Below are 11238 nucleotides of genomic sequence, written 5' to 3' on the forward strand. Positions count from 1 at the left end.
TAAAAAATTCAGTCATCAAAATTTGACCACTCTCAGGCAACTAGCGATGGAGCGCCATGAGTTGAGCGCAAGAAAAAGCGTACCGTGTTGGGGCACCTCCCGTTACAAGTGTCCCTTCTACAAGTACAACTATTAGGCTACAACACAACATATTTGCTTATTTTGGTATCGTAATGTTGACCATCCCTGCAGAAGAAAACAAATTCTTTTTTTTTTTTCTGAAATCAGGCGACAATTAATGCGCGCGCTGATGTCATCCATAAAATTTACTTGCAGTGGCCTAATAAGTATTTCATTTTGTACAACATTGTTTTAGATACCTACAAACCAAAATGATAAAAATCCGCTGTTCCCTTCTTGAGTTATGACAAAGTCTTTTTTACCAACAAGCCCTACCCATTTTGCTTACTGGGAAGTACTAATGGTACGGTCCACGCGTGGGGGTCAGGGAGTCTGACCCTTGGGCCTTGGCAACTGTCAGGTACAGCTGCAAAGGGTGAAAGGAAGCAAACCAGCTGCAGGCTAGGGATTTATATTGCTTCAGAAATTGTTGACAAAAATGCCCCTGCCATCCCATATCTAGCCGCCAGGGGGCAAAAACTTTGTCACTAATTCCTGAGATTTAGCTATCTTACACCGAAAAATCGTGACCATAGCTTGTTCAGAACACGATATAGCAAAACCCGAAGTTGCGCTGCAGTACCAAAGGAAGCCAGTAGGGGGCCCAAAATCTAATCATTTCCAACTTTTGTCACACCCTACCAACAGACCAAGTATGAACCACTCCACCCAGCCGTTCTTAAGTTATCTTGTTTACACACACACACACACACACACACACACACACACACACACACACAGGCAGACAAAGGCAGGGCAAAATACAACCTCCATTACATTTCATGGAGGTAATGAGTCACACGTAACGATAAATGTGTGATTTAACAAAATAGCGTTTGTAATTGCACAGTTACTGTATTGTAAGATAGAAAGCGACAAAAATGTACAAGGAATCGTTACATTTCCACGTAAATATTTTAGCTACATGGAGTGTGTAATGTACACCTAATAGTATGCTGATTCAAACGAATAGTAATGGAATAGAATGTATCTGAATTTCTTCCATATTTAAAAAAAAAATATCATATTATCTAAGATGGTTGCAACTTTATTATTACAAAGACTATGTATCACAGGAAACATTTACATTCTTGTTAGAGGAGTTATGCATTGGATTCTAATCATTACTATGTCTCTATTGTCTACGGCTATTCACAATGTCAGTAACTATCTCGTTGCATTGTTAATAGTTGCTTTCACAGATATCCTCGTAAAATTATCCTGCATTATAAAAGAGACTAGAAATTACCGTAAAAACAAACGCTTGCATCATATGCATACAGCGAATTTGTCATCAAAGAAACTAAACCTTGGAATGTGTAGTAGATGTAAATATTATTAGTATAAAAGTTCAATCGAGTTAGTAGGCCAAAAATTAAGAAACATCATTAACTGTTCTCCAACTCAATGAATTTTTATTTTAGTTATCTTTTCCTCTACTGAGACGGTGGGCGTTACTGACTTACGGCGAACTTTGACCGGGCCATTGACCCAGTGCCTACGTCACATGTCTACAGCAGTTAGATCAGATACCTGATGAAGACCGAGAGTTTCGGTGTAATTGTTCTCATTATGTCTATATTCTTGCTAGGTTCAAAGTTTCTCCTTACTAAATTTAGTATCAACAGTATTCACTGTCAGCGAAATAGCCGGAAAAGATACGACTGAGATATTTGAACGTTGGTCTCCTCTGAGGTTCCCTGTCCCAGCAACGCTTGATGATCTCATACAGGGGTTCGGGCCAGTCTTCATCCGGAGCCATGCGGATTCCGCGGCGGACTTGGGCTATCACTGTAGGATTGTCCCATCCTGGAAGTCACAAACATACGTGCGTTCAATGTATATTTAATATTCGAAATTTCCCCAAATAGATATTTGTTGTTGTTTTTCTTGTGCTTCTATCTTAACTCATTTAAAGTCACTTTTACTAAAATAACCACCTTTTCGGAGGTCAAATGACACACAACAAATCAACAAGACTATTTTGCATACTTGATTACAGTAAACGTATAAGCAGCAGCTTTGCAAACACAAGAAAAGGTAAGTATCGCACAGTCGACTATAAAAACACAATTTATGAATACAATCAGGTGGGGATAATCGTTTCATTATTTTTTCTAATAACAAAACAATATATCTTATGTATGTACCTATCTAAGAACTATAAGAGCTGTCAGATCTAGAGATTTCAACTGGCCAGTGATTGAGTTACTTGTATGAGTGGTAAGCAAAATGTCAAAAAGATTGTTTGTGGTTATGATGCATGTAATGCTATGCGTGAATCATTCACATCAAGCTAGCCACGTTAGGATGGTGCACCATATAGGTAGGTGGGTATTGTAACTATTATGATAAAGGCTTAACGTTCATAATTTAGCACAGAAGCTGACAGTGTGTTACCTGCGTACGGTAACCGTCCCTTTGTGAGAATCTCAGTCATCAGGATACCGAAGGACCAGACATCAGACTGAGACGTGAACTCCTGCGTGTCAATGGCTTCAATCGCTGTCCAGCGAACAGGCATGGCACCTAAACAGGTTTTAAGATTCTGTCTTTATTGCACAACAACTGTGACAGATACAATGTATGAAAAGTTCTAAGAAATCAAGACTAATATCTACACAATAGCTTATAACAATGGTAAGTTCTATGTAATTTAAGACTAGGCGATGTGCTATTCTATCTGTGTGGTTCATTTCACAGTAATGGTCATGGTTAACATGACAATGTACAGGATACAGAGTTAGCATGAATTGCTTGTGTCAGAGATAATGCGTTTTTGTTTCAGAAGAGCGTTAGAGAAAAACTGGCCTATGTACAATGAAATTGCATAGGACATAACATTAGTAAATTGAAAGTCTCTGAACATGTCGTGGGTAAGGTTATGTTTGTATTGCTGGGAATAACGTCCATAAGCTTCAGAATTTGAGACCTAGAATGAAACGTATTTCAATTCTGTAGCTGCTTTTAGATAAGATAAACAACAAAGTTCCTTGGCAGAATTTTTGGTGACCGTCTGTTATTTCCTCAGGTCAGTAGACCGATCCTTTCCGTCCATCATACTTGGCAGTTCAACCAATGGCAGAATGGCAATTATAGTTTTAGCCAATGAGAGAGGAGTGACCTTACAATTTCATGTTTTGACGAAGGTGTAGGGGACTATGCGATCGGTGTTTTTTTGACTGGTTCTGTTACGCACTGCATGTAGTTGTCGCTGCTAACAGATGCAGTCCCAAACGTATAGTATTTGCACATCTACATCTATAGATAAGTAGTTCCTGTGGTATCTACTATGCACTCCCAAACGTAAGGTTTATAGAAGGATTTTAATTCCATTGTGTGTTAAAATAAATAAATGGAATTCTGAGCAAGCCATTTAAAAATTAAAAAAAAACATACTTACGAGATGTGGTAGCAATATAAATGCTTTCGAGCCTCGCCATCCCAAAGTCCGCCACCTTGCAGAGGTTTCGTTCTCCGACAAGAACGTTTGCTGACCTCAGATCTCTGTGGATGACGTTGTTGTCTTCGAGGTACTCCATACCAGCAGCGACCTGCAACAAAATGTAGTGTTTGGTACTCTTGACAGATATTAGCTTAATGGGTTTATGCCAAATACACATCTGAAGATGAATGACTACAAAGGACAGGCAGCCGACGGACTGAGTGTAAACATTACCAAAACAGTATCGCATACAGGGTAACAAAAAAGTTGCACGAATCATAATTCCGCTTCGTGCATGAATGCTGTTACATGTATGAAGTTACTGTATATTTTCACCAGGCAGCTGTACAAATTATGTTACATTCACCTGGGTACCCATGTCAATGAGATGGGCCAGTTCCAGACCTTTCCCCTCCCCATGACGTAGATAGTGCTCCAGACTACCGTTACACACGAACTCTGTGATGATGTAAATCGGGTCTTCCTTCGTGCAGACGCCCAGCAGCTACATGCACACAATTGAAAAGAACCAATGCATTGTCCTGATTAAACCAAAGATAATGAGATTTATTTCTTTACGTTGGTTATTTTTGCTATACACTGGATTAGACATCATGAGGCAAAACCAATATCATTCTAGAAAATTTAGATTCATATTTGTATTTTGTTCTTTATCATCGAGTGCCCGTAATCTCATTTTCTACCTGTTAAGCAAAAATAAAGTGGGATGGATTGTGAACTCGTGCTGTAAACCTTTGAAGGGCCTTGACACATATTAGAATAGGGCGCTATATGAAAATACATATTACACACATACAGGTGCAGATAAAAGTCAGCCAAAAATTAAGCTTTTAGAGGAGATATAGCCTTTGCGTTAAAATCATTATGATGATAATTATAAATCTTGAAAGCCCCCTCCAACAAAAAGATTCGAACTAAGAACCCACTAAGGTATAACGCGAAAGTCACTCTTAAAGTCAGATAGATCTACAGGTAAACAAATCTTATTTCTTAGTTTAATTAGGATTTTGATTGAATGTACCTGTACAATGTTGCGGTGCTGCAGGTTCTTCATGGTGTCAGCCTCCCTGAGAAACTGGTCGTCTGGCATTGATTGTTTCTTAGCAGTCTTCACTGCAACATCGACGGAATCCTTCCAAAGGGCTAAAAAAAAACGTTGTGATATGTTAAGATAAAGTCATCTATGACAGGGAATTCTTTCTTTTTCTTTTTTCTTTTCCTCTTTCTTTCATTCTTTCTTTCTTTCTTTCTTTCTTTCGTCCATCCATTGCTTCCTTCCCTTCTTCCTTCAATTGAGAATGAATAACACAATTTACCACCTTCAGTTGTTGTTTTTTGCATCTAGTTAAAATCTTGTTTACCTATAATTATATTCACGGGGTAAACTATATCCCGTTGTGTTTAAAAACGTATGTTTTATTTACGTATGTAAAGTTGACAAAAAGTCATTGTAAAATGTATTGTTTTCGAAATATTGCAGTTTGAAACAGCAGTTTGCCGACTAGATATTACAAGATACTGTTTTCAAAATACAATTGATAAAAGTCACTCCGCTGATAAAGGTAAAAAGTGCGTTATTAGCACAAGCAGTCCTAAAAATGATCTACATTTTTTCATTAAAGCAAAGGAAATTGCACTATGAAACTGTCCATTAGTTTTGTACATCAAATATGCCAGTTTGACATACCCTTGAACACGTCCCCAAAGTTGCCCTGCCCTATCTTCTTCAGAAGTTTGATGTTGTCCCGTGAGATCTCCCATATTTCGGCATGAGGCTGTGGAACTTCTGTCGTGGTTGTCGGGCATGGGGTACTGATAGGGCAGCTTCCGATTTGCCCGTGCCCTGTAACAAGCAAAATATTGTGCAAACTACTGGGTAAGTAGTAAAATGCTTCAGAAATTATATTGACAAACAAGAGTTCAAAGATCATATAGCTCTGACAATTATCTAGAGTTTCTCATATGTACCAACCTTGCGAAAAGGCTTTTGATTAATGTTACATGTATATTAATCACTTCCTGGAATACTTCAGAGAACGTAGATGGCACATGGGAAACACCAAACACACAAAGCGAAAGCAATACCATCGTGTAAGGTGTATCCTTTTCCATTGACGCAACGGACTACTTAATATGACATTTCGCAGCCAACTTTGAACTGTACTTTCTGTCACCACAAGAACTCTAACGGTGACCTTATGCTCTTCATTTTCTGTCACAATAAGACGTCTTTACAAATTGGTTTCGCTACTTAAAGGCATTTAAGTTATCAAATGCACCTTCATCACGTGATGTTCGTTGTGATGAGTCATTAGAAAATATATGGATAAATGGTAGGACGTACAGAGACAGTGTTGCACGAGATCTGTCAGGCTGTCGAACTCCATGTCAGCTGCAACGAACACTTTTCCCTCTGTGGACCTTTGCACTTTGAAGTGACTCACTCTGTTGTTGCCAGTCTTGCTGCGCAGCACTGATATCGTGTACAAGTGTGAGCCTGAGGAACAATACATTTATGTAATGTATTGCATTGACTTCTACTTTATACAGTCTTTAGGTATCAATTGAATAAATACTAATCAACAACGATGAAAATTGATGGAATCAAACCAGTGCCATGTATATATTTGAAATTCTCAATTGGTATTTCTTGATCAGACAGAAAAGGGCAAGACAGCTTTAATGATTTCATCCCTTCCTAACCATCGTTTTCAAAGTTACTGACTCTGGGCTTTATTTTCTGTAATGGAAAAAATTATTACTATCATACGGAAATGTGTATATATCATCATAGATCTTACCTGTTTCGCCGATGTCTTCTCTACTTCTTACCAGGAAAGTACCAACCGGATTGTCGTCAGCCAGAAGACGATTATCCGTGTCTCTTCGGTCCAAGGGCCCTACGTATACGAACCATCTTGAGGTACGAAACAAAGATAAAGGACTCATAGACAATTGAATAAGACATATAGACAATAAGGCATATACGTGCACATACATCACACACACACACACACTGTCACACACACAGACACAGACACACACACATACACACAATACACTTACACACATACACACAAACACACACAAAAACACTCAGCCATACAAATAACACACACACACACACACACATATATATACAAACACACAATCATACACAACACATACAAATACAAATACAAATACACACAATCACACGCACATACACACAAACAGTCCACATACATGCACACCACATACACGAATACAATAAATGATTTACATTTTGAATTTGAAAATATATCTTGTTGCCTACCATGTCTAAATGTATAACATGATTCGAAAAAAAAGGAATGGGTTTCAATATTTACTCCAGTCCTTGCAGTTCGTTTAGAGGTGTCACGTAGTTGAATGGAACCAACCCCACCTCCAAGGTATCCAACGACTGAGCCTTGTACCATTTCCCGTCTCTGTAGATTTTGAAAGATGAATAATGGTAGAATGTTTAGCATAAACCATAAAGTAACGACATTATCTATCTCATACAACATTAACGTGCGTATATAACTACATAGCAAACGTACACAACAGAATTAGATCGTCCATGTAATAGGATACGACTAACAGCAGTTTGATATGATTTTAGAAACGGCCAGATGTATAGGTAGCCTCCACTACTAATCGCCAGTGACACGAGGAAAGATCTGTTAAAGAGCATGCTTTAACCAAACTATCAATTGCTATTAAAAAGCAATTAACACAAATTCTAGATATGAAAACGGTTATATCAGGAAACAAAAATACGACACAGTAAAGACAAGGTTGATGCTATTTTAGCTATGTGCCAAGTCGCTGAAAATTTAACAGGTAGGGCCTACTAGCCTGGTATCCAGGCGTAATATAGCTTCCGAGTCTCTTCTCTCCTCTCTGGTAATTGCCAGAGAGGAGAGAAGAGACTCGGAAGCTATATTACGGCTGGATACCAGGCTAAGGGCCTACTTCTTTTCTGATATCAGAAAACGTCTGCCCTCAACAGTGACAATACAAGTAAATAATGTCTATTCAGCGTCTTAAGGTGAATATGATATTTTGAAGTTAGTTGGGAATAGAATAGAAATATGTACCTGTAGTCAATGATTTTTAGGCGCTGGTCCTTCTTGATTTTGAGGTCTTCTGGCACGTCTGATTCATAGTCGTAGAGCACGGTGTACGTGTGTTTATCTGTTGAAATAGAAAAATAGAGATGTCACCAACAGTAATGTTGCAAAAACACTGCAACATGTTCGTATACAATGTTTATAAGCTTTAAAAGATCTTCATAAAAACTTAAATGTACATTTCAGGCTATAAAATGTTTCACCTTTCTGTATTCAGTATACAGATCATTTTATTCGAGATTTTTAACCTGTGCTGTTTTGAAGATAAATTACAGGTCCACGAATTGCTGTATTTGAAGTTGAACTCAACTCACCGATTTCTTGGTCCTGTCCTTCTTTTAGCTGACTCAGTGTGAATTCCCTCCTAAGCTCCTTGCCCCGGAAGTGATCGCTTTCCCTGACCTCTTCCACCACCGTTGCCGGAAACCATCCTCGTCTCTCGTCATGCATGGTCTCCCCAAACCACCAACCGTCTGGCTTCTTACGTAGGACAAAGAGAGCGTCTCCTTCTTCAAGGGCCAGCTCGTCGGGCTCCTCTGGATCCCTGCGGAGGATGACTCGAACGATGGGACAGTTCTCTTTCGGGTAGATCCTCCCTTCTTCCTCGTCTGTTCCTAGCTGTTGGAAAGCCTCAACCCAACGTGTAAGCTCGCTTGGGGTTTTCGCCGCGAACACCATCTCTTCTTGCTTCCCTTTGCAGTCCTCGAGGAGGGTTACGCTGAACTTGAAGTTCTCCTCTACCGGTTTGGACCAGAACCAGGACATGAACCCTCTCTGTTCCTTCTTTGCGACTGAGAGATCTTCACAGCTGTCATAGATGCTGTCGATTTCGCGTACGGCAACACGGTCTCGCTTGCAGAAGTTTCTTAGACTCAGGCGACCTCCTTCCTTCTTATCTTCCTTCTTCTTAGTCACCAACAAGTAGTCAGTCAGGAGTACGATGTAAGTCTTAGTCTTCTTCCCTCTTTCTGGAATCCACGTCAGCTCACCCTGTTTGATGATCGAACGCTCTTTGTTGAGAAGAGAGAAGTTTGGATTGACTTTGTCAAAAGCCAACTTCTTCACGAGATCTTCTAGCTCTATCATCTGTTGCTCTTTACGTGTGGCTTGGTTACACTGCTTGGAGACATTCCTTACAGCTGTGAGAGCGTCCAAAGCTGTGTTAAAGAGCTTCGTGTCTGCCTCTCTCATGTTCATGATTCGTTCCACCATCAGAGGGAATCGAGTGATGCGCTGCATCGGTAGCAAGAGAAACGAGCTGAAGGGTAGCTTCCCGCATCTTTCGTCCATCTCCAGTTTCTTCAGGGCATCGCAAAAATTCTGATTCAATTCCTGACTCTGCGTTCCTTCAGTGAGGGACTTCAAGGTGCTTTCCTGAAGAGGCAGGTTCTTGCAGTAGTTCTTGTAAGGAACCAGGAAGCCCTTCTTGGCATGCTTTACGATGATGTCACAAATATCATTGACCACCACATTCTTCTCCTGTCGTGCTTTCAGGTCGTTAAAGAACAGCTGGCTTGCTTTCAATACTTCTCCCGAGTTTGACATCAACGCCTTGTACTCACTTGACTTGATCGACCTTCTCAATTCTTCATCCGACATAAAGTGCTGGACAAAGATGGTCATACTGTGAAGGTATGACCCCTCGGTCTTCAAGACTTCAAAGATGGCTTCTTGCAGCTGTCGTTGCTGTGTGGACATCTCGTACCTGACGTTGCTCTTGACGACTTCAGGGAGGGTTGACCAATTCTGTCCAAGATTAGAATTCCAGACGACTATCGGGGTTTCGTACCGTGCCCCCTTGTGAATGGATGGAGTCCGCTCACTTCGCAGCTCCTGGTATAACGGGCCGGCCGTCAAAAAATCAAGGGATGACGTCGACTCGGCTCGGCTGCTGCGAAACCTTGCTCTTGGATTTGGGATGGTGTCTGTGTATTCTTCGCGTACGATGGTGTCTGTGTATTCTTCGCGTACGATGGTGTCTGTGTATTCTTCGCTTGTGAAGATGGTCAAAACGGCAGCGTCACTTTCCAAAATCCCAGCCAGGGCCGTCAGTTTGATGGTGTAGCTTGTGGAATTTTGCAAAGAACTGCAAGTCACCGAAGTATCTTCTGGAGGCAACGTCTGTCTGTGTACTACTAGAGCTGGCTCTTCTGTCTTCGCGATTTCTAGCTTATACCCATCTAGATCGTCCCTTGATGGACCCCATGAAACTGTCACCGACGTGTCGTCATAGTACTCTACTCTGAAGTTCCTAATCGGGGCAAGCTTTGACGACATTGGCACTGTTGGTCTTGCCTGGACCCCATCAAGATTTATCAGTGACGAAATCTTCCTCTTTATCTTCATTCTTGCTCCCAGGGCTTGAATTCCAAGCTCTTCTTTCAGCATCTTTTCGTCCAGTTCAAGAAGAGTTGTCCCGTCGATCTCATTTTCTTTGAATAGTTCTGCATACACCTCTACTTCTGGGTCGCTTTCGAATAGCTCCTGCACATCACTTGGTGTCATCTCTTGGATTGATATCTTTTTCTTCTCATGGGGCCTTTCTTCAGCTGTTGCTTGCTTTTCTTGTTCTGTCTTGAGTTGGTTAGGAGGTCCTGAGGTAGCTGTCTTGGCCCAGCAGCAGCAGACGGTTCAGGGAAAGAAGCTGATTCTCGTATCGCTGCCTCTTCAACTATGGTCGGTTGTCCATCTGCCTCGCTGTCCGATTCTTGAAATTGTACGGACTTCTTCGGCTTTGGGGTTTTGACAGGTGGAGGACCTCGGTCCGGCTTTGGGGGTAGGACAGGTGGACGACCTCGGTCCGGCTTTGGGGGTAAGGTAGGGGGAGGACCTCGGTCCAACTGTGTGGGATGGGAAGGAAGGGGACCTCGGTCAGGGTGTGTGGGTTGGGAAGGAGGGGGGCCTCGGTCCGGTGTTGTGGGTTGGGAAGGAGGGGGACCTCGGTCAGGCTTTGTGGGTTGGGAAGGAGGGGGACCTCGGTCAGGCTTTTGGGATAAGGCAGGAGGAGGATCTCGGTCGGGCTTTGTGGGTAGGGAAGGAGGGGGACCTCGGTCAGGCTTTGTGGGTTGGGAAGGAGGGGGACCTCGGTCAGGCTTTGTGGGTTGGGAAGGAGGGGGACCTCGTTCAGGCTTTGGGGATAAGGCAGGAGGAGGACCTCGGTCGGGCTTTGTGGGTAGGGAAGGAGGGAGATCTCGGTCAGGCTTTGGGAGAACAGCTGGCTTTGGTTTAGGTTTTGGCTTCGGCTTTGGGACAGGCTTTTCCATGGAGACAGACTCCGACTCCGAACCCTTCCTTTCCAGCTCTCGTATTGATTGGGCGACATTGCCGGTGATGACGTCAGAAGGATGACTGTTGATGCAATGTAAACAAAATGTTGACTGTTTTCTGTAAACAAAATGTTGATTGTTTTCGCTTACAGACTAATCTCTGTACACATGCACTATACCCTCTTCTTAATTTTGTTTACAAATATTAGCACAATACTTGCTATTGTGGAAGAAAGCCCGTGTTGTGTAC

General features: G+C 41.7%; 2 protein-coding genes across 2 annotated transcripts; both read right to left on the bottom strand.

Annotated features, from left to right (window-relative positions):
- Positions 1-1612: 1612 nt before the first annotated feature.
- Positions 1613-6485, bottom strand: LOC118403946 (proto-oncogene tyrosine-protein kinase Yrk-like). The gene is made up of 8 exons (XM_035802829.1): positions 6388-6485; positions 5931-6083; positions 5274-5429; positions 4608-4729; positions 3933-4070; positions 3524-3674; positions 2521-2649; positions 1613-1929 (listed from the first exon to the last, which is right to left on the bottom strand). The coding sequence occupies exons 2-8, from the start codon at positions 5971-5973 to the stop codon at positions 1742-1744; spliced, it is 927 nt and encodes a 308-aa protein (XP_035658722.1). The 5' UTR covers positions 5974-6083; positions 6388-6485; the 3' UTR covers positions 1613-1741.
- A 336-nt stretch (positions 6486-6821) lies between these two features.
- On the bottom strand, positions 6822-10440 carry LOC118403942 (rho guanine nucleotide exchange factor 16-like). Its single transcript, XM_035802824.1, has 3 exons — positions 8037-10440; positions 7690-7786; positions 6822-7035 (listed from the first exon to the last, which is right to left on the bottom strand). Exons 1-3 carry the CDS (start codon positions 10225-10227, stop codon positions 6933-6935), a joined length of 2391 nt encoding a protein of 796 aa, XP_035658717.1. The 5' UTR covers positions 10228-10440; the 3' UTR covers positions 6822-6932.
- Between the last annotated feature and the right edge of the window lie 798 nt (positions 10441-11238).

The sequence above is a fragment of the Branchiostoma floridae genome, chromosome 16 (assembly GCF_000003815.2).
Source record: "Branchiostoma floridae strain S238N-H82 chromosome 16, Bfl_VNyyK, whole genome shotgun sequence".
Taxonomy (NCBI): Eukaryota; Metazoa; Chordata; class Leptocardii; order Amphioxiformes; family Branchiostomatidae; genus Branchiostoma; species Branchiostoma floridae.

Coding starts and splice junctions, on each gene's coding strand:
- LOC118403946 (XM_035802829.1), bottom strand. CDS start 5,973: ATGGAGTTCGACAGCCTGACAGATCTCGTGCAACACTGTCTCT. Junction 4,730..5,273: donor CTTTGGGGACGTGTTCAAGG/GTATGTCAAACT, acceptor GTTTTTTTTTAG/CCCTTTGGAAGGATTCCGTC. Junction 1,930..2,520: donor GGGACGGTTACCGTACGCAG/GTAACACACTGT, acceptor TGTGACTTCCAG/GATGGGACAATCCTACAGTG.
- LOC118403942 (XM_035802824.1), bottom strand. CDS start 10,227: ATGACACCAAGTGATGTGCAGGAGCTATTCGAAAGCGACCCAGAAGTA. Junction 7,787..8,036: donor AGGACAGGACCAAGAAATCG/GTGAGTTGAGTT, acceptor CTATTTCAACAG/ATAAACACACGTACACCGTG. Junction 7,036..7,689: donor CTAAAAATCATTGACTACAG/GTACATATTTCT, acceptor CAAAATCTACAG/AGACGGGAAATGGTACAAGG.